This window comes from Phyllostomus hastatus, unplaced genomic scaffold (genome assembly GCF_019186645.2).
Source record: "Phyllostomus hastatus isolate PE091 unplaced genomic scaffold, TTU_PhHast_1.1 phas_contig_86, whole genome shotgun sequence".
Classification (NCBI taxonomy): Eukaryota; Metazoa; Chordata; class Mammalia; order Chiroptera; family Phyllostomidae; genus Phyllostomus; species Phyllostomus hastatus.
Genome location: NW_025333977.1, coordinates 44,785,482 through 44,809,481, shown reverse-complemented (window position 1 = coordinate 44,809,481; position 24,000 = coordinate 44,785,482). Strand labels below are relative to the sequence as shown.

General features: G+C 35.5%; 1 protein-coding gene across 3 annotated transcripts in view; it reads left to right on the top strand.

Annotated features, from left to right (window-relative positions):
* PLOD2 (procollagen-lysine,2-oxoglutarate 5-dioxygenase 2) overlaps nucleotides 1-24,000 on the top strand; it is a 90,556-nt gene that overhangs the window by 28,327 nt on the left and 38,229 nt on the right. For all 3 annotated transcript variants that reach the window (XM_045851780.1, XM_045851779.1, XM_045851781.1), the window contains exons 2-4: nucleotides 6,401-6,492; nucleotides 9,783-9,919; nucleotides 20,186-20,349. In XM_045851780.1, the coding sequence (XP_045707736.1) occupies nucleotides 6,401-6,492; nucleotides 9,783-9,919; nucleotides 20,186-20,349 (393 nt within the window). The remainder of the gene's footprint in view (nucleotides 1-6,400; nucleotides 6,493-9,782; nucleotides 9,920-20,185; nucleotides 20,350-24,000) is intronic.

Sequence of the window (24,000 nt, the reverse complement as noted above, 5' to 3'; positions counted from 1 at the left end):
CCCTTTTAACCTTCTTTGCAAAAATGCTGAAGAATCCTCTGATATCTCTTTGATACTTCCTTATTGAAATGGGGTGGTGAATTGCTCTTGAGGATTTTCTGTCTTGAATTTCTTTCAACAGTTCCATAAAATAAAATTTGTTTTCTTGTCCTCCAGCTTCAGTTTGTCATAGTGTTTACATGACTCAGTAGTTAACAAAGCAACACAATTGTGCCATAAGACCTAGGGAAACCACAGTTTTGGTAATCGGGAACCCTGAGTTCAGCACTAGGTGGGTCACTACCTCGCTGCAGGATCCTGGACAAGTCTTGTTTCCCCTTTATTTCCTGGATTACTACTCTGTAAAAGAAGCGGGCTTTGCACGACTGTTCATGAGGCCACAGTTTATGTTAAAGTGAAATGACTGTCGTCAGTAGTGAGCAGGGTATCATTGCCTTATGTAAAAAATTCTTTTCTGGAGTCTGTGTGGAGGCTTTTCTGATCTCTCTCTGGCCTGGCCTTTGAGACCAGAACCTGATACCCAACCCTCTATCAGACACAGAACCAATTAATCTCATATGACCTCTTTGAGACAAAAGCTTGCGCTTGCTGCCTGTAGCTAGAAGCATAATGGGAAGGGCATTTTCCAGACCATCCCCAGGTTTAACCACTCACTAGGAAGATTCAGGGTTCAGCATACAGTCGTATTCATGGTTAGGATTTAGTGTAGTGAAAGGATACCAAGCAGAATCATCAAAGGGAGAGGGCCCATGGACCAAGTTGAGGGAAACCAGACATGGCTTTCGACAGTCCTTCCCGATAGGGTTACACAGGATTTGTTTAATTCCCTCAGTAACTAGTGACAACGCTCATGAAATGTCATTTGTTAGGAAAGCTTATTAGATACTTAGTGCTCAAGGTTATTATTGGGAGCTGTTCAAACAGTCATCCCCTGCACCAAAATTCCTACTCCTAGAAGGAAAGCATGTGTTCAGTATACATATATTGTCTGTACAATTTAGATATAGCTAACCATTCTTCTCTGGGAATGATGGGAACCCTCCTCAAATGTAACTTTCTATTTGCCAGCCAAGGAGTCACCCTGCAAGCAGATCTTCATGGGACATTATCTCTTCTGCACGTGTGACGAAACTCAGAGTTTGCTCCTAGCCCCTTGGCTTCTCACTACCAAGTAAAGCCACATGACACATTGGAAAGAAGTAGACTTTGAGGATTAATGGAAGTTCTATTCCTGGCTTTGCTCCTAACTTGTTGGGCGACTTTGGCTAAATTGCTTAACCTCTATAAATCCGACCTTCTTCATCGTGAATTGAAGATAATAAAGCTAACTACATAAGGGTTTTATAGAAAACAAATGTTTACTTAGAACATACTGTATGATAAACATTGTGATAGGCCCAGGAAGCGTAGTGCTGAGCAAAAGACTCTCCGCCTTTCTGCAATTTATAGTTTAGTTTGGGAGAGAGACTTTAATCTCAAATAGTAACCACGCAAATTAGTATCCAGTTACAGCAATGAACAATTTGTGGCAAGTGCACTGAAAGAGAGGTAGGAGGTGCACTAGGTAGAAGGAGAAGTAAAAATGTATCATGAGTACTGACCTATACTAGTGGGTGTGGGGAGGTCTTGAGGAAATGGCACATATGTAAGACTCTCAAATTTGAATAGGTGGCAGCTACATCAAGAGATCAGGAGGGATTAGGTAAAGGTCTTGCGCAGGCTCTTTTCATTTGGTGGGATGGGGCAGGCATTGCTGGAAAAATCAAAAAGGGGCAGTGCAGTTGGAGCAGAGAGCGCAAAGGGAGAGAGGTAATGGATGAGACTGGAGAGGACACAGGTAGTTAAGAACCACTTTGAGGAATCCCAGCCACCATCCGAAGAGCAATGGAAAGCCATTTAAGGGTGTTTAGCAGTGGGGTGACATGATCAGATATATAAGCCTCTTGAAAAGACCACTCTGGCTGCTTTGTAGGGATATGGTTGGAGTGGGGAAAGTGGGTTTAGGAGGCTACTGCAGAAACCTGGGCTAATAATGATTGTAATTTGAGTTAGTTTTATATAACTTGCTTGGAGTTGAAGAGAGATGTAAAGATTTGAGAAAGTGTAATTTAGTTATTTGCTAAATTATTTGAATGAACAACTTCAAGCTGAACTGTTTTTACATAGTGGGTTTTTTTTTAAACCATTACTAGTACCATAAAATATTGAGAGTTGGAAGAGATACTAGATTCTTGAGTGTATAATTCTGGTAAAGAAAGATACAACCTGCTAAAATTTGCACAACTACAACCTCCCTTTTCCATGCATCTAGAGTAGAAATAATGAGAAAGATAAGATACTATTTAATACACCAAATTCACAGTGTATTAGTTACATTGCATATATTAACTAACTTAACTATCATAGCAAACCTGTCAGGTAGGTGCTATTATTACACACACATATTAAAGATGAGAAACAGGTAAGACACAAAGTTTAATGGACCAATTTCTGACAAATAATAAATGGTAGTAGAGCTGGGGTTTGTACTCGGGTGGTTTGTCTTCATGTTCACACAGCCAAACACAGTGGCACACTATGACACTAGGGCGAATCCAGCCCATGGCTATTTTTTGTACAAACAGCCAGAAAACTGAAAAAGAAAACAAACAGTTTTAAAGGGTTTGAAAGAAGAAGAAAGGAAAAAAAGAATTGCGACAGAAAGTGTATGTGGCTAACAAAGCCTAAAATATTTACGATTCGTTCTTTGCAGCAAGGGTTTCCTGCCCCTGTACTTGCTGGCCATTTTAAGGAAACGTGCTTCAGTAAAGTTGAGAGCTACTGATCTTTACAGATGAAGGCCATGTCTGGTTGTAAAATGAGTGAGTTGCAGACTGAGAACAGTGTACTCAGAGTTCCTGTGGTAGAATGATTTTTCTTGATATTTGCAAATTTATAATTAAGGACTGGTTTGACTCTGTGTAGAGAATGTTTCTTGGGAAGATAGGAAATTTATTCCTCAGTGGCAGGACCCAAGGCAGCTGGGCTAGGGCTGAGTTACTTAATGTAATCCCTGTCATTAAGACTGAGTTCCAGATGGTTTTTATGTGCCAATTTAGCATTTAGCAGGATAAATGAGCAGAAAAACTTCCTGTTTTAAATCCATCATTTGTCTTCAAACGAAAAGTTAGATCAGCACCATCGACTGATAAATTCTGCTCTTATATCAACAAATATTTGAAGAAAAAATAATGAATTTAACAGTGCATTTTCCTACCACATCTGTGAGTGCATTCATGAAAGACATAGCATGTTTTGACCTTTCTTAATAAATTAACTTATTGACTTTTGGAAAAGTTCATCTGAATTTTTGTAGAGAGCTAAATAGTTAGCCATTTCAATATTTATTAAATTTTACTATACTGATAGACATTTTGTGGGACTTTGTAAAGATGATCACAGAAGTGTCTTTTTTTGTTGTTTTCTATGACATGATTTTCTTGGGTAAGTGTTTGTTCTAATCTACCACACTCTAGATGCATTGCATGTTTCTTTTTTGTGCAAACTGTATTAATCTCTTGTCTAATAGAATCAGACAGTGGCTGTGGAGGTTGCATTGGGCCACAGGTGAACTTCCGTTTGCTAACCACTGTAGATTGGTGCTGGTGGTGTTTGATGGGTGCCTGTTGTTCAACCATTCCCCTGTCATCTCACTTTGTCATTTCAGTTGAGCTGGATGCACTAGATAAGGTACTAATCATAACTGTTTAAATTATAACTTCGTTTGTTTAGAAGATTGCTGTTTTCTATCTATGGCATCTTCCCTTGGGTGATTTAGACTGTTGAAGTTTCATTTTGAATATTTTTTGTCATTTTTCTGGTTGGAAGATAAGGGATTGTGCATAAAGTTGAACTTCTTTTTTTAATTATAGGAATTTCTAAACATGCAAAAGGAATCTAATTTTTATAGTTATTATACATGGCCAGTCTTATTTAATATTTGCCTTCCCCTCCTCCTTCATTGCCTTATATCTAACCCCTCATAAATTGTAAACAAATCACAAACCCTTTAGCCTGTCATTATGAAAATACTTTAGTATCTGTCTCTAAATCATAAGGACTCTTTAAAAAACAATGTCATTACCATGTTAAAAAATTATTAATTTCTTAATATCAACAAATTTCCAATTAGTGTTCAGATAGCTTGATTTTCTCCTAAATGTCCTGTTTTGCCATTAGTTTTTCAAATCGAGATCCAACTGGAGGTCATGATTTACCTTTGGTTGAATTATTTCTTAATTCTGTTAATATAGTGTAACACTTTTCGTTCCTTTTTTCTTATTTGCCATTGATTCTATGGGTCAGTTGCCATTCCTTTTCATTTTAGGTAAGTTTGTAGTGTACATTTTAGTGAAATCTAAAGTACGTATCAAATGTAGGTTAAATATTTGATAAGAGCACTTCATAAATGGTGAGCAAGCTGGACCCTTGAGTTGGTCGGAGAGAGCTCGTGGGTGGTGCTTGTCAGCGTTTTCTTCTTCTTTGTTCCCCAGTTGAGTAGGATTTATTTCTCATTACAGAAATGATGCTGGTTAGCAGATGAGAGGAAAAAGGTGTTTATATAAGTACAATGTTACTAAACATACCTTCATTTAACAAAATTGTTTAGATTGCCAGACTACACATTTTTAGTTCCACCTTCTGAGTCATTGGATTGGGTCATGTATATGTCTGCCCGAGGGTTTGGCCAACATTACTTTTCCTATTAAGGATGATGAAATCCTTGCTGTTAATTTTATACTGGAAATGGTCAGCATAAAGTCTATCCACTTAAAATATAAACTCGTAGCTAATTCTTATGATTTATGTAGAAAAAAATAAGAAATCTACCTTTAAGTGGTCATTATATTACAGAGAAAAAAATACTTTATAAAGCATGGTTTTTAAGTTTATAAATACAATCTGACATTCACTATTTTGAATTTTTTTGTGAGTGGTAACACATCAGGTTTTCTTAATTGTTAACCCCTATTAACCAATTACAAATAAAATTTTTTAAATAATAAAGAATAGTTAATTGAAAAAAGTACTTTTAAAATATACTTACTTGGGGTCTGACAACTTTATGAAAATGACTTAATTTTCCTTGAATATTTTTCATAATGGTGAATATTATGCAAGAAATCCCTCTTAACAGAAAAAAATCTAAGAGTGTTGTTTATCTTCATGGAAATGTTTTCATTTTCTGGGTTGACTAATGAGTGTTTGAATTTATTACTTCTCTATGTGTACTGCACATATTTATGTTTTGTAGTTTTAATTATTTTCAAATTTTGATGATTACTTTGGATTATTTGAAATTGTTTTTAATTGATTCCTATAATCCATTAATGCTATATTCAATGATTGGCTATTGCTTAGGGGACATTTAAGACCTTCTGGATTCTTTTTTCTTATTTACAACTGGCAAATGAGAATCAAATCATGTAGCTTAGTGCCAGTGTCTAGAATATTAAAAAAAAAATGTTAGTTTTGCTTTCTTAGTCCACTGGTCCTACTGTATCCTCAGGTTAAAAAAGAAGTCCTAGCATCTTTGACATTTGTTGATGCAGTTGTTTCTTTTATGCAGTTTGTAACATGTCTTTTCCTCATAAATATCCTCTTTGATAGCTTCTATAGGTATTTTTAAAAGGCTCCTTAAACCTATTTATTTCTCTACTAAGAGGGAGTATTTTGTTGGTTTAAAATAATCCAGTAGAATAATATGGTGACCAAAAACTGTGTATTTACTAGGGCAGTGTGGATTTTGGTTCCTTTTATTCTTTACAAGTAAAAACAAAACACTGAAGTGATGCAAATGTTGTTTTTACAGACTTTTCTTATACAACAATTCATTGATAGGGAGAAAGAAATTAGGATTGTGTTTTTAAATACTTGTTTCCAATTTATCATAGTTTATTTTAAGAAAACTACGACCAGTCTCATGATTGGATCTTTTCTTTTGCACGTGTAATGTGCTCCCAGACCTCACCGATGTGTGTAATGCATCAGTGATTATTTACAGGTGGCAACGAGGCTGCTTGATCAGATAATATCTAGGAGAGACTATCTTTACAGATAAAAATGTTGTGTATTTTATGGAAGTGTTTCTTTTAGTTGAGAGCATGCTTTTCCAAAAACATAAAAGCATTTTCTTACCATAAAATGATTTTTTATTCAGTGGTTCATCATTTGGCAGTAGTATCACCAGGTTGAATTGCCTGTTTTTTCAGCAGCTCTTTGTTTATCCTTGTGTATATTAACAAACCAGAGTATTCCCATGAGTGCATGAGGTTTTGAATCACCATGGTGATTGTAAAGTGGGAGCATTTAACTTCTTTCGTGGGAAACCATCTTGCATTATTTCCTTCTGTCTTTGCAGATAAATTATTAGTCATAACTGTAGCAACAAAAGAAAGTGATGGATTCCATCGGTTTATGCAGTCAGCCAAATACTTCAATTATACTGTGAAGGTAAGGCATATCTTTAATTCATGAAGATATTAAAATATGTGCCTAAAGTACATTTTTATAACAGTAATAACAATAGCAACCCAATCTGCAATCCATAGAAGAAGGTGAATTTGATTACATAATTACTTTTACAAGTTATATATACTTGATCATTTTAAAGATACATTTTGGCCTCATTAATATGCTGCCACTCAGACAATATTTTCTTAAACTTGCTAATGCTTTGTATAAACATGTTTATAAAATAACAAAAATATATTTATGTGTTTTTATATTTATATTTCTTTCGGGGGGTCGCGTGTGAGCACAACATACCTGAGGTTTGGCAGGAACGTTTTTGTCTGCTGTGCTGTTACTTTGCTTACAGAGAAATGCAAACGTGACGAAGGAGGTGTCTTTCTGTCCCATTGGGGAGAATTGCTTTTCCTGTTTTTTATTTGTTTTAGAGGAGTTTGGAAACACAAAAATATAAAAAAGGTTTTAGAAGATATCTTTAGGGGAATACCTCATTGGTAAATGATCAGAAGAAACCTGAGGAATTTGGTGAGCTAGTAAAGTGAGCTGTGAAAGGCTTTTTTTTTTTTTTGCTTATTTATTTAATATAAATGAGGGCCTTTCAGCAAGGGTTTTTTTTCCCCCCACAAATAAGAGAAAATAGGGAGGAATCCCAGATAGGAAACCACACAAATTAACCCATTTACAGGAAAAAAAAAAAACTTACAAAGTGGAGGTGTAGGGGGCAGCTTTGCCTAGGAAAAAACTGAGCTGTTCTAGTATGTAATATAGAAAGAAGGTAGAATTTGCTACCACTGGAAGACTAGGTTAAGATAGAATACCTATTAAAGAGGCTGAACTTTGCTGGGAAAGAGAGCTAGTGTTAACAACTAGGTGTTTAATACAGGATAAATGAAAAATATGAATTTGTTAGGATAGAGGAGAAATACAATAGTATACACTGACAGGAAGCACAATGGGAGTAACAGAAAAATCAGGGTAAAATAATGCTGAAATCCAATGAGGGCAGTCTTTAGAGTTCAGACTGAGGAGAGCAAGGAGTGTCCTATGTGTGAGTCACTGTGTTAGGAACTTTATATATGGTATAGAGGTCTGTCTGGAAAAAGTCCAGCCTTTGTTAATATAATGAGAACGGTTTGCATGGCATGGATGTAAACCGGGCAGCCGAGGAGAGTGGACTGGAATGGGCATGTGTGAACAATGATGACTGTGCTGTACTAGTCAGTGGGGGTGGTAGACACCATTGAGTGAGTATGTGGACTGTGTGGCCATCACATCACAGTCATCACAAAATGACTGAGGTAGTAGAGCAATGAATCTGCATCAAATTTTGCATTAACCTTGAACATTCCTCCACGGAAACTATTTGAATGATTCAGAAGGCCACAGCTATAGGCAAGTGGTGATAGGCAGCTTCATTGCCACAACACGCCTGCTCATGCATCACACCTCATGCAGTTTTTTGGTGAAACATCAAATCACCCAGGTGACTCAGATCTGCTCCAGCACAGATTTTGCACTATTCTGTGATTTCTGAGTTTTCCCCAAACTAAAATTACCTTTGAAAGGGAAGAGATTTCAGACTGGTGATGAGATTCAGGAAGATATGGCCGGGCAGCTGAGGCCTGTGAGAGAACTGAGTGAGGTCCCAAGGTGCCTACTTTGAAGGAGACTGAGGCATCATTGTCCTATGTATAAAGTTTCTTGTACTTTCTTCAATAAATTTCTCTATTTTTCATATTATATGGCTGGATATCTTTTGGACAGACCTCATATATGGTATACTATTGATTCATTATATGAACTATTAAGATGCTGCTTTGTTTATCGGTGAGGAAAACTTGCCCCAGGGTACGGAGCTATAACATGAACTCTTGGACCCCAGTCCTATTGGACCACTTGGCATTTTTTATCCTCCTGCCACCTTCCCCTTATAAAATTCAGTGGCTCTCAAAATGCATCAGCATCATCTGGGAAATGGAAATGCAGATCCTCAGACCCCACCCCAGGCCTGCTGAATCACAGGCTCTGGGAGCAAGATGCGGCAGTCTTGTGTTTTAACAAGCCCTCCGTGTGATTCAGATACAAGCCCCAGTTTGGCACACTGATAGAAAAATGCAAGGAAAATGGAGAATCGAGCCTAGTATAGTGCACTGTACAGAAAGGCTCTCAGATGCCCTGGGCCCAGTATTACTGCAGTATTGGAGAAGTCCAGGAGTGTTGTGAAATGGAAGTGGAAGTGTAATAAATCCTAGGGCTAGAGGAGGCCACTTTTAGGGCAAAAGCTAGTATACCTACTGACTAGCCCCACTATGAATCCAGGTTCACATCAGTTTGACTTTCCATGCTTAGCCTTTTCTTCTACCCTTCATGAAGTGATACCTGGAGAGGTAGGCTTTGCCAGCCAGATTTCTGTTTGGTTCAGTGTTAAGTAAAAATTGAAACTAATAATTTATTTTCTAAGATTATTTTATCCATTTCTAATGATTTTTAGTTTCATTGTCGCTTAATTTTATAAATTTCCAAGTATATCATTATTTCGGGAACTTCAGACTTTCTTCTGATGAAACAGTTATTCAAGTTGTATGTTGGGTGTGGAGGACATATGCTTCCTGCTCCCTCACAGCAGGTGTGTCACCGTATACCTTTAACTCAGGTGGGAGATGCTGAGGTGAACGAAAGTAGACAGTGATAAGAACATCTCCAAGTTTAGTTCCAATTAATTGTGCTTAGGCAGTTTCTTGCATGGAATGAATTACTATGAAGCTTTTGAGGGTTGTGTATGAAGTAAAGAAGGTGATGTTTGACTTGCTGCTCCCTGTGTTTCCCTGAACAACCCATTTTGGTTCAGTAGGAAAATTGCTTAAGGCTCCATCAGGAGTCACTGAGCCTTCAGGGCTTTCAGTGTTCATCATACAGATTTGCCATCAGATTGGAAGTGTTATGGAAACTTTGTTCCTTTTCTTTTTAATCTGAACAAATAGAAGTAACATATGAGAAATACTTTCTGCAACTGCCTCTCCCCCCAGCCGTCTGCCAGATTAGACTCTACTTTTGAAATGGTAACATTGGAAACTGCATTTTATGGGGTGGATAATATTTAAAAATTATGACCTGACCTAGGTATCAAGTTGTCTTCTTTTTAGTGTTATGATTTAGTGAAATGTTTAAAGGTGGTTACTGTGTAATACTCTACAAGTTGCTGATGACTTCCAGTTTTTATGATACTGTCACTTGAATTTTGCTCAGGGATGAAATGTTGATTTTATTTATAGGTCCTTGGTCAAGGAGAAGAGTGGAGAGGAGGCGATGGAATTAATAGTATTGGAGGGGGCCAAAAAGTGAGATTAATGAAGGAAGTTATGGAACATTATGCCAATCAAGAGGATCTGGTTGTCTTGTTTACTGAATGGTAAGAGATAACCTGTGGCTTTTTAAATCTATATTTAATTATTTTTAAAAAGAGTTGAAATTCATATATGTAGGTTATATATTAAATTACATTATTCACAAGAAATCATTATTTTTAAAAGTAGTTTTACTCATAAACCACGTTCTGACATAGTAATATAATGTGATCAATTTTGATGAGTTATCATAACCACCAATGAGAAAACATGACATGAACTAATATATTTCTGAAATTAATTCTTTAATCTTGATTCAGAGATGGAGTAAAGATCATGTTGAGATTTCCTGTTGAGGAGAGTAACTCAGGATTCTGTTCAGCCAGGAGCAGATATATCATGTAAAGTTATAAGTGAGAAATATGAAAACCTGTATTTATTAAGAAAGATATATAAATATCTTTTATAGTGTATAAATATCTTTTTGTATACTACTCCACCTTACGTCTACTTAACTTTGAGTGTCTGCTGTCTTTCTTTACCTTCTGACATTTTTTTTAATCATTGTTCAAGTACAGTTTTCTCTCTTTTACTGACATGTTTTTAATAATGTCATGTTGTCATGAGTCACTAGTGGTTGCTGCCTTCTTCCATTTCTCTGCGTTTTTAATTCTATGTGCTGGTCATTGATTGCTCATTTGAAATCCCCTTGCATTTTCTTCTCTAATGTAGGAAAGTTTCCTTATATCTCTCCCTCAGTTTGAAAGTCTAAAACCATACATTATTGCAGATGAAAATAAGATTAATCCTTTTTATGCAAATTTGTAAATAATGAAGGCATAACTTTTCAAATGAAAATAGACTTAAATTCTTGGGGCCATCAACACTTAAAAAGTTTTGAAAATGTCCATATACTTGCATCTCTAAAATTTTCCTTATAAATCCTATGAGAAAAAAGTAAGTTCTGCTTATAGTTAGCTACTTATTCTTGCAAATATGAGTTGTGGTATAGCTGGTTAGCTGTGTATTGAGAATTTTTCTACAGGCTCTATTATTAAATATATTTTTACCCTTGCTAAAATAGTAGAAAGTTTATAAGAAGTGTTTAGATTAAATATTAAGTACATTTAGGTTTGAAATTACTATGGACTTCAGTCATTTTGGTCAGTTTGAATTTACCACATGTAGGTTTTAATTTTGACCTTGAGGCAGATTATCCTCGTAAAAGTTACCTGACGCATATTAGCCAGTGATGGTTTTAGGAAGAACTTTCCCTCTACCTTTATCCATGCCCTGTCCTAACACCCTCATCTAAGATTTAGCCTTGGAAGAAACTGGTTTAATAAGGAGGCAATTTGTTTCTAATGAGGAGAGAGAGAAACAGAGATATCTGAAGACTGCTTGAGGTTGCATTTGTGTATTTAAATGATACTTTAAGACTCAGCTTGATAAAAAAGACAGCGGTGAAATTTTAATGGTAGGCCAGTATGTGCCAGGCTCTGTTAGTGTTTGGTTCACTATATCAGTGAACCAAACAGACAAAATTTCTGACAACTCCCTCTGAGAGAACAGTCAGCTAACTGAAAACATGCAGCCTAACCTCTGCCAAGCCTTTTCCTTAGACGAATCATTAACCTTTTCTTTATCACCCATCTTGTCTGTCCTGGAAAAACCTAGTGATAACGAGAAAGTAACCAAGGAAAAGAGGGTTGGACAACTGGTGCCACTTTAGAACTTTATTCCCCCCCCTCTTTTTATTTAAACAACACCCTTTTTAACAAGTATCATGTGCAGAGTGTTCAATACAATTGAAAATTATAGAGATATGAATTAGGTTGTTTGTAAATTATTCGAAATAGGATACCCATCTATCAGAATTCTATACAGAATTGCTAATCTCCTAATTAAGTTTACATCTGGTTAAGGTTAGAATTCAGAATATATAAATTTTAATAAGTCAAACAAATTCCTATTTCTTAAGTGATTTTTTAGGGACCAGTCAACTGTAATAGTTTTAGGGAAGCATGGGTTCTCAGTATATAGAAAAATACAAAAATTTATATACTGAATGGCTTTCATAGGCTTCTTTAAAATAACTTTATTGAGGTATAATTTATATATCATGATATACACTTAAGTGTTAAATTTAATAATTTTTAGTAAATTTACAGAGTTGTGCAATTATCATCAGTATTCAATTTTTAAATATTTCCAGTACCCCAGAATGATCCCTCTAACTCATTTACATAGGATTTTGTAATTAATTTGAACACAATTTTATTTGTTAAAATACATATTTGTTTAGAATTATCTTCCAAAACATATATTTCTTTTACTGTAGTCACATTGATGACTGATTGACCTAATTATTATATAACAACAAAGCTTTTTTTTTTTTTTTAGAATCATGTGGGCCAATGTGTAACAAACAGTGTTTGACTAGTTGTGAGTAAACAGATGCATACTGAATGTCCCCACAAACTTATTCTGTGATGAGTACAGAAAAATATAAACTAGCAGAGTTCAGATCCTAAAATAAACATGTGGAATACACCTTTTGGGTATTAGATAAATGTCTAATAAAAACTTTGGTTATTGTGCCCTGGCTGGTGTAGCTCAGTGGATTGAGCACGGGCTATGAGCCAAATTGTTGCCATATTTCCTTTATGAAAACATCTACCCATTTGGGTATATAGACACTCCTGGTACATTTAGGTACATGTTTAAAGATGATTTAAACATGACTAAAATGATTTTGTAGTTTATAGCTATTGCTAACTAATGATAGCAGTAAGAAAGACCACTAGAATGTCACTTAAACTACAATGGTAGTCAATATTACAATAAAAAAGTTAATGTAGAATTAACATGATTATGAAATAAAACCACTATTAGAGTAGTTTTATAGTTGACCCTAGTTTGGGAGACTGATCTAGGATAAATAAATACTGGTTGAAAATCTTAGTCACACAAATCTTTGCTGTTAGTGTGTATGCCTTTTCACTTGGATCCATTATTACTAGCTTCTGTTCACTTATCAAATTGAATTATAATTGTATATTTCAGACAGTGAATCTGGGAGCTATATCTAAGCTGCATGTTGTCAGATTAATTATCAAGGAACCAGTAAATATTAGGTAACAGTAAATTGCATTAAAAGGGGGAGAAACAGAACTTTCAAGAGGGAGAAATAAGGTGGATGCTTTGAAACTGTTTTAAAAGATTGTTCTTCATTTATTTGGAGAATTGAAATGACTCACAAAAGCAGGAAAACATTGAAAATTTCTAAGTCTCAAAGACTAAAGTTATTTAAAAAATTGAATTTGTATTAGAAACTATGAAAATGGTGCTCTTGGTTCTGCTCTTTCTTATGTGAGCTGATGCTTGTTTCTTTTGGCTTCTAATTAAGTGCTACTTGGCTTGAGAAGTGAGACCAGGGAACAGATTTCTCACTTTGTATTTGGTGTGTGTGTCTTGAGCGCACACTGTGAACTAGGTGTTGAACCTAACACTACAGGAAATGAGGTAAACACAGATCCCACCCTCAAGGAATTCTCATAGTGTACTAATGTTGCAAACAAAACTGAACAAATGTAATTTAGAAGAAAGATGTATGCTTTCCAAAAATTTGAATATTGGCATAATCTCTTTTGAGTTACTTGTAGAATATTGTGAAAGATTATTGCATCATTTTTCTAATTGTGAAAATATTTTTATGATTTTGATATTGTCCTACTATAATTTATAGGTTAATTCTTTAGCTAATCAAATCCTATCTTATTTTATTCTAGGAAATAAACATTTTATGCCCTTCATAATTCAGATTACATACCCAGTATGCCTACATTTTATATTGTTTTACATTGTCTATACAAAAGGCAGAGTAAAAATGTTCTGAAAGCAGAGATTTTCAAGTATGATGGCTGTAATTTTAACAAACTGTGGCAGGTTTATTTGATGGACTCCTACATCCTGGCAGTAATGGCAATTTAAGTGTGCAGATTTAAAGAACCTAGTCACTGGTGATGGATAACATTTTGTTATATTAGGATGAAAGAAAGTCAAAACATATCAAAGTTCTCAATTTCTATACTGATTTTTTTTGAATGAAAGATTGAGTCATTAGCTGTCACTTAAATATATTGCACTGCCTTTTGGCTCATTCAGTATAGTGAAATATGCTTAGAAATTATATAGTAAATGAATGATGCCTCTTTTCAGATTGTACAAATGTTCTTGATAATTTTATTGAGTGTTAGTAGGTATGTTGAAATGAGGAAGAAACAGATTTTATGCCCAAGAAACACTGGTTGTTTCTGTATATGGAGATTGATATAGGGTACTCTTGTATGACATTAATTTGTCTATTTTATGTGTGTATGTATATATACATACATACATATGTATATATATTTTTTCCCTAAAACTAGATTGTTTACTCCATGAATTTAGTTTTTTGAGTAAACATGTATTAAGTATCTATTAAGTGTAAAATATGGGGGGCTGACTAAGATAGAAATCTTGCTCTCTGGATACATTTTTCTATCCATAGCTTTCTATATGAGCTATCTGGAATGCTTGGCTAGATCATAATATATTTGGGAGATTTAAAAAAGGTTTCTTGATTTCTTGACTCAATGAATACTTATTGTGCACTAAATATGTGTCAGATTTGAAAGTACTAATGTTGCAGAGATTAAATTTAACTATCATTTTAAAACTAAGGGGACATGTTCATTAATTAACCATCTATTAACCATTTATTTATAAAGAGGCCAACCCAGCAACAGGGGACATGACTCACAGCCCTCAGGTAGCCAGCGGGGCTGCAGTTTGCTGTCTGCCCACCCTTCTCTCCTTGGCTGCCGCTCTGCTGGCTGTCACGCCAACACTAGGCCACTCTCAGAAAACAGTCTGCAGGAAATGGCCCTCCAACTAGACCCTGTCCTCCTAAACTTCTACCTGTTCTCGGCCCCTGTAAGGCTTCTGTATTCAAGAAACAAGATTATATTCCATTTGGAGGAAAATCCTCCCAGTAGTATTTCATTTTAAAAATAGTTGCTGTTTTATACAAGCTGATATCCTTCTGCTTCCTCCAAAACCCCTACAATAATCTAATCATTTCCATTGTGATTTTATTGTGATTTATTCAGGTTCAACTGGGTGGACATTTTCAACTGTTTTTTGGGGTAGGGGTAGTTCCATAATATTAGTTTATGGAAATATTGGGTTGGCTAAAAAGTTTACTTATTTTTTTCCCCATAAGATGGCTCTTGTAGCACTTAGTTGACTTTAGCTTCATTGAAACAATATTGTTAAAATGTATTGTGGCAAATGTCATATCAGTGTGCATTTAAAAAACACCAAATTGGTGAATTTTTGTGTAGCCATTTTAATATTGAAGATGGAAGAAAATAAGTGATGTTTTTGGCATATTGTGTTTTATTATTTCAAGCAAGGTAAAAATGCAACTGAAATGCAAATAAAGATTTGTGCAGTATATGAAGATGGTGCTGTGACTGATCTGAACATGTTAAAAGTGGTTTGTGAAGTTTTGTGCTGGAGATTTCTCGCTGAACTATGCTCCAGGGGTGGGTAGGCCAATTGAAGTTGATTGTGATCAAGTCAAGATATTGAGTGAGAACAATCAACATTATACCACGCAGAAGATAGCCGACATTCTCAAAATATCCAAATCAATAAAATTATTGGTGAAAATGAAAAATGTGTCTTTTATTGTATTTTACAGAAAGAAACAAAATGAACTTTTTGGCCAACCCAATTGATAGGTATTTAAGGTGAAGACTTGATTAAAGACAGAATTATAGGGTGTGTGGCTACTTGTGTGCTTCAGTTTCATTAGACTATAAACTTTTAAACTCTAGCCACTAACAGTTTACATGAGCTTAAGTTTATATCAGAGATGATGAAGAAAGTGTTGGAACTTAGGATTCACTTATTCATTCACTTGTTCAACAAATACCTATTGACTGTCTTCAAAATACAAGGCCCGAGGGGCACGCAGGGGAATAAAGGTGTGGGTCTGGCGTATAGAAGGAGAACATGCGGCCTGGTCTCAGCACAAAAAGCAGAAAATAGAGTGTTTCATGAAAGGGGAGAGGAAAAGAGCTGTGGGAATGAAGAGAAAGCAGGCGATCTTTTTCGTTTATGCTGATGAAGTATGGATTTGAAGAGGAGGTGACATTTCAAATTGACCTGAGGTTGAATGGTTTGGACCTGACTTCGAAAAGACGTGCTAATGTACAGCAAACGAAGCAACATGAGTAAAGCTATGGTGACAGATCAAACAATTTAGTTTGGCTTCTGAACAGGTCATTTAATTGGAAGTTTTTAATGTGAGGCTGATTCATTTAGCCTGTTCTATAGGGCAGGGAGGGTAAACTCTGGTCCGGCCCAGTGCTTGTTTTTGTAAGTAGTTTTACTGGAACACAGCTACGCCATTTGCTTATGTGTTTCCTGTGGCTGTTTTTGTGTCACAAGAGCAGAGTTGAGTCATTGCAACAGAGACCACATAGCCCATTGAGAACCACTGATCCAGTCTGGGGACTGGCACGGAATGGTTTTCAGGAGAGGTCGCAGTCTTGCTAGTGATGGAGGAGATGGTAATGTGGAAGCCTTCTGAATTGAGCTGGTCCAGGGTCTTCTAGCGGGAGTGGAGAGGAGTTGAATACTAAATAGATTAAGTGCATGGAATCAGTATGATTTGGCTAAAGATTTGATGAGAGGAGGCCATGGAAAGGGTTGATCAAGGTTACATGAAAGATTTGCAGTTTGGATGACTGCATGGTTACTGTTGCTATGGAAACAGGGAAGGCCTAATGACAAATGGCTGCAAAAGTTTCAATGACCTGTGGGAGATAGAACACTGACCAATCTGGGGGAGAACTCAACATCCCACAGGAGGTGGAACCTCAGGGGTTTTGCAGGACCCAGAATATTTGCCAGTTAACTGTGGAAAGTTTTATTTTGTTCTTCATATTAGGTGGACTAAGTTCCTACGAGAATTATTTTTATGACCTTTATGTGTAAAAAAAAAATTTGGGTTTTTGTTTTCAAAATAACTTTAAGTAGGAAAACTTTGAAAAGTTTTAAATTGATACTAGTAAATTTTCTGAAGTACCTAAACACAGAAATAACAATAGCACTATAATAAAATGGAAATATTTTAGCAACCTTAAAAAATCAAATTCTCACTTGAATTATGTGAAGAAAATTTTTGTCTTCACGGTTTGCTTTAAAAACATCACTTTTTGTTATACAGGTAATGCATTCTTATGAAATACTACATTGTGAAAGTTGCCACAACTGCTCCTTTTTAGGTCATTCACTTCTGGTAATAGTTTGAGATATACTGACTGTGTAGATATTGTGTCCTTCACTAGGGTTACAAAGACAGAAAACGTTCATTTCTCAAATGTGCTTTTATAACTTTGAACGTGATGCTACCTGCAACATTTTTAAATCAGTTTGGCTGGCTCCAGTCTCCAATCGTATGATTCTCTGACACAGTTGGCTCTTTTTTTCTGGCTCCAGACGACCTGTCAAGGGTTCTGCTGCAGCCCATCTGGCAGTCGCAGTCCCAGATGGCTTGGTTTGTTTGCCTTGCCTCTGCCGGCTCAATTACCCATAAAACTGGTCTGTTTCCTAATCTTCAGTATTAAATATGTCAACAACTAGAGTCTTGAGGAAAATTCTCTTGTTAGAAAAGATAAGATTATCTTAGGGAGAATTTGGAAGTGGTCATGCTGAGGAAATCACTTGTTAAGAAAAAGAGAAACTTAATATATTTATGTAAATATTATTTTTTCATCAGTTTTTTATGTAAACAGTCAGGGAAGCCCTGGTCGGGTGTCTCAGTTGGTTGGAGTGTCATCCTGTACACCAAAAGGTTGCAGGTTCAAGTCCTGGTCAGGACACATATCTAGGTTGTAGGCCCCAGCCCCGATTGGGGCTCATGCAGGAGGCAGCTGATAGATGTTTCTCTCTCACATCTGTGTTTCTCTCTCTCTCTCTCTCTTCCCCCTCCCTTCCTGTCTCTCTCAAATCAACAGAACCATGTCCTTGGGTGATGATTTAAAAAAAAAAACAAAAAAAGGGAAAATTAGTTTGAGGTTTTAGTTAGAACACATTTATACTGACTTAAAATTTGTCTGAAAACATGTATCTGGCTAAAAATAAAATTATTTTAAATTATAGATTAGTGTAAACTCAAAGGAAACTTTTTCTCCTGTTTCTCCTTTTACTTCAGTACCTTTCTTCTAATAATAATAATATTAATTTTTGTTAACTTTATTGTTTTAATATGTTGTTCTTAATTTTATTTATTTTTTTATAATAATTTAATAAGATAGGTACAACTTTCTTTGCCATTTTATACGTAAAGAACTAAAGGATAAGAATTTAAGTAACTAACTTGTCTAAGGTTACTTAGATAGCAAGTGGCAGAGCTGGGATTAGAAACTCATCCAGCAGACTTCAAATTGTATATCACAGGTCACTTTACGATTATGTTTTAATAGTACTAATAATTTCTTGGCTGTTGATCCTGGAATAAAGAAAAAACTATTTATCAAAATATAAATACATATATATGTTTTAATTTTGAATTGCTATTTTTCTGTAACTGAAATAAAGATGATGATAACATTTAAATCATTTAGAATAATTTTAAATGAAATTTAATTTAAAATAAAAAGGAATAGTGAATGCCTCTGATCCCAGCCCTATTTTTACTATTAAAGAAAAAATTGGCTAGGCATAATTACTACATTTAGTTGCACATGAACAACGTTTTATCCTCATTTTTTTTTAAGTTCAGAAGTGGACTATATGGTGAGGGTGTGTATGCCACGTATTTTGTAAGGTCTGGTTCACCATGAAGGGGAAGGAGAGAGAGAGAGGAAGCAGAAGGCAGGCAATTTCCTTTTTAAAGCACGTGGAGATTATGGGAGCACACCAGTTCCACTCATAGTTCACTGGACAGACATAGTCATGTGGCCATAGCTAGCTTCAGAGTAGTCTTTATCAGGATGGCCATGTGCCCAGGTAACACGAGAGATTCTGTTATTAAAATAAAGGCTTGAGAATGTATATGGTGTGGGTGGGAGTACCTGTATCTCTGCCACAAGTATTAATACAATATAAACTCACACTATTCTTGCTAAAGGAGTTTTAAACAATTTTATTGAGTTTCTACTCTTATGGAAATGAGAAAGTGTAAATTTCTTAATAACATAGTTCATATGTAGAAAGTTATTAAATGTTGCTTAATGCTTCACTACTATCCTCGAGTATTAACAAGCTCCTGGAGAGCAAGTCTGGCTGGGAGAGGCCTGTGGAGCAGCCTCCCTACTCTTTCATGAGAGGCCACAGCAGTACCTCTGGACTGTTGACGTGAGGAAGACCTGGTGCTGAATTCAGGAGCAGTAGTTTGTTTTATTGTTTGTTACCTGGGGTGTTGAATTATTACATTATCATATTTGAAAACCTTTGGTCTTGAGGTACTCTGATGCAAAAAACAAAAACAAAACAACCCCCCCAAAAAAATGATGCAGAAGAATCTTTCATTGTAGCAAGAATATAGAACTTATTATAGAATGTAAATATATTAGATAATGGCTTTTATATTTCATATTTTGTTAAGTCATGTGATTCTGTGAATAGACTATGAAGAATAAAGGTTCCAGAAAGATCAGTGGAACTATAAACATTAAACTAAGGTGTCAATTTTTACATTTTTTAAGTTTATTGAGCTTTAAAATGATGTAATTATCTATACACTTTATTTTAGGATTTCAGGCTAAATTGTGATGGAAATACATACAAATATTGATGACACTTAGTAGTTGGCCACATTTTTTTAAAGCAATGAAATCTTCAGAAATTATTATGGATGGTTACCAATTAAATCAAAACATTAGGCAGTTAACAATGGTAACTTCTATTGAAGATTGTGTCTAGATTGTTATATTAGATAGCAAGTTACTGACTTTTTAACATTTCAAGACTTTTAGAATTTTGATAGGTGAATAAGTGATTACTGAAAAAAATAGTAAGACTAGTACTAATGAAAATCTGTCTTTTATTTGGACTTCATTTTTCAATGTAATACAAACACTAATAACTTAATAGAATTCATGTAATTTAAATTGAGGGAATATTGGTGTATTCTGTAAGTAGTTGGTGTTAATCTTGTGTTGGATTCTGAATTCTGACTTTTATTAGAGACTGCTTCTTGATTTGTGTGTCTAAATTCTAAGAAGTCTATTTTGTTTTTGTATTTTAAAACTTTTTTCTCTCTCACTAAACAGCTTTGATGTCATATTTGCTGGTGGTCCAGAAGAAGTTCTAAGGAAGTTCCAAAAGTCAAATCACAAAGTGGTCTTTGCAGCAGATGGGATTTTGTGGCCAGATAAAAGACTGGCAGACAAGTATCCCGTTGTGCACATTGGGAAACGCTACCTGAATTCAGGAGGTAGGTAAGGTACCGACAGAAAAGTGTAATGTAAGTTATAATAAATTATGAATAATGAAACAACCTTGTTTGATATGTATAAATATAGACATGTATTTTTAAATAACTGCTATCTTATTACTCTGAACAAACTTTATCAGTTTAAAATCCACAGTGCATTGTATAGCTGACAGAGCATTTTCTCATACGTATTATATATCATGTGATGCCCTTAACAACACTAGATAGTGTGTCATTATTTCAGAATTGTGAGTGAGAAATTCCATGTTCCCCAAATTTAAGTGATTTCTTCAGAAGACATTCAATTGTTAAAGGAAAGGCAGTATGGATCCAGATCTTCTGATTATAGTATTGAGAATTTTCTGGCTATAGGACAGAATTGCATTTAGTAAACTCTTAGGAAAAAGTGTAAGCTGTAATCATGTAGCTTTAAAAAAATAGGTATTAATTTTATTTGTGTATTTTACCACTATGGAAAGCAGTATGGAACTTCCCCAGAAAACTAAAAATGGATCTGCCTTTTGACCCAGCAATTCCATTGCTGGGACTATATCCTCAGAACACCAAAACACCAATACAAAAGAACCTTTGCACCCCGATGTTCATAGCAGCACAATTTACAATAGCTAGATGCTGGAAGCAACCTAGATGCCCATCAGTAAATGAATGGATCAAAAAACTATGGTACATTTACACAGTGGAATTCTATGCAGCAGAAAGAAAGAAGGAGCTTCTGCCCTTTGCAACAGCTTGGATGGAGCTGGAAAGCATTATGCTAAGCGAAACAAGCCAGGCAGTGAAAGACAAATACCATATGATCTCACCTTTAACAGGAACCTAAACAACAAAGCAAAGAAAAAGCAAAATATAAACAAAGTCACTGAAATAGAGGACAGACTGACAGTGACCAGAGGGGAGAGAAGAGGGAATTTCAGGGGAGAATGGGTAGGGTTTGCAGGAACAAATTTAAAGGACACATGGACAAAAACTAGGGGGAGGGTGATAATGGGAGGGAAGTGGAGAGGGTTGCGTGGGTGGGCAGGAATGGGAGTAAAAGGGAGAAAACTGTACTTGAACAAAGATTAAAATAAAAAAAAATCTGTATTTTAAATATACTAGAATAAATGAGTAATTTGTCTTGAAGTCACTTGTCAAAAAGATTCAACATGCAGCCCTGGCTTAGTAGCAATTGATTAGAGCACAGTCTCCATATGCCAAGGTTGTGGGTTCCATCCCCAGTCAGGGCACATAGAAGAACCAACCAGTGAATGTGTATATAAGTGGAACAACACATCAGTGTCCTCCCCTCCCCTCCCCTCCCCTCCCCCTCCCCTCCCCCTCCCCTCCCCCTCCCCCTCCCCCTTCCCCTCCCCTCCACTTCTCTCTCTTCCTTACCTTCTCTCTAAAAACAATGAATAAAAAATTTTTAAAACAGATTCAACATACACTGTTTGGTATACTTCAAATGCTGCATTAGTTATGCCACCATGGATTAAAGGAAGAAATTGTCACATTTCTTCCCTCCCTTCAAAATATAAAGTAAAATTTGACTTTGGTCATCAATATGACTCTAGAATGTTCTTTTTAGACTGAGATTAATATAAACATATGGCCATAAGTTATAATCAAATAGGATGGGCCTGAGGACATGTTAGACATGCAAACCACACTGGGAGGACATGTTTTTGAGTGATTTACACATGCATATATACAACTGATACTATTCAGGCAAGTTCAAATATGTGCTACTTTGCTCTGGTTGGTGTGGCTTTGTTGGAGTGTTGTCCTGGAAACAGAAAGGTCATAGGTTTGATCCCTGGTCAAGGCACATACCTAGGTTGCAGGTTCAGTCCCAGTTGGGGCATATGCAAGAGAAAACCAGTCAGTGTTTTGCACATTGATGTTTCTCTCTCTCTATTTACCTCCCTTCCGTTCTCTTGAGAAATCCATAAGCATGTCCTTGGGTGAGGATAAAAAAATAAGTGCTGCTTTAATGAGCAGCATGTCTGAATTCTAGGCTTTGCTCAGCTGATTACGTAAAGAAACCTCTCTTATCAAGTGGTTTACATTATCTGAGATGCCCAAATTCCAGCTCTATTCTTCTGCACCTTTTTCTAAGTAAATCACTGTTAAGTTGTACCATAAAACTTTGCCAGGCCATGTAAATAATATTACACTTCTAAAACCTTAAATGGCAGTTTGTACTGCCAAGCTTTAGCTCACTTTTTCTCTCCATCTCAATACAATGACATTTCATGGTTTCTGGTATCTCTTGATCATTTTCTTTTCTTCTACCTACCACCTTTGGACCTTACTTCTGTATTCAAGTCAGAATCTAGGGTGTGTCATGTTGGTCATTCTGTCCTCATTATGCTAGCAGCCTTTCCCTTAGATTTCCAGTTCATGCATGGACGAAGCTTCTCCCTAAGAAGACTTCCACTCTTGACTTCTTGTCTGAACACTTGAATCATAGATTGCTGCTCCTTCTGCTTTCAAACTGTCAGGCCCTCAGTATGACTAATCTTTCAAATTATCGTTAAGTCCTAGATAGATTAAAAACCATTTAGCTGTGCAACTCTGGTATGTTTTATTTTATATTAATTTTTCCAAACAAAGCATATATAATGAAGTATGTAAATTAATCTCAATCATGATATATCTACTCAGGAATTTAATTTCAGAGAATGCAGAGTACTGTAGACATAGCAAAAAAAAACACCAAGTGAGTGCCTTTGTGAGCAGGTTTAGTTAAGCAAAAGGTATTTATAAGTGAGAAAGAGATCATACAAGAAATCAAAACATAATGCTTATGCTTTTTGTAGTATAATAATTAAAGAGGTGGTAGTAAATCTAACTATGTTCAATAAAAGTTTGTGATTTTATGAGTGATATATTGACAGTTATTTAAGGGATATAAGTTTGTTTTGGGGTATATCATTTAATTAAAAAATATGGAGAGTGAATATGTTTCCTTATAAGGAAAATTGCAGAGTATAAGAAACTTTATTGGTTTGAAATAATGTGGTTTAATAAAAAAATACAAATCATATAAAATATGTATCACGTACTGTGAAAATAGATGTATATTTGCCCACTGGACAATGAAGAGTTAAGGGCACTGGTCCCCGTGCAGTCAAAAGTTCATGTATAACTTTTTACTTCCCCAAAGCTTTGGTATCCCTCAGTACCCAAGAGAAATTGGTTACAGGATCCCCTGCAGATAGCAAAGTCCTTGGGTGCTCAAGTCTCATGTAAAATGGCATAAAAGAACGTGTAAAGTTGGCCTTCCACATCTGTGGATTCTTAACCTTGGATCAAAAATACCATTTTTGACCTGTAGCTGGTTGAATCCACAGAATGAAAACCCATGTGTATTGAGAATTAACTGTATATTTGTTGAAAAAAAAAATCCACATCTAAGAAGACCCAGGTAGTTCAAACCCATGTTATTCAAGGGTGAACTATAATTCCTTTTATTTTTTTAAGGATGTTTGGGATTTATAAAAAAGATAAGGAAATGTAATTTTTGAGAAACAGCAACACATCCATTGAAAATGTCATGGTCTACTTGCATATATTTTTTTCATCAGAGTAGATTGGTCACAGTATTAAAAATTTCATTTCTCAGTGTTTTAAGATGCTTTTATTTGG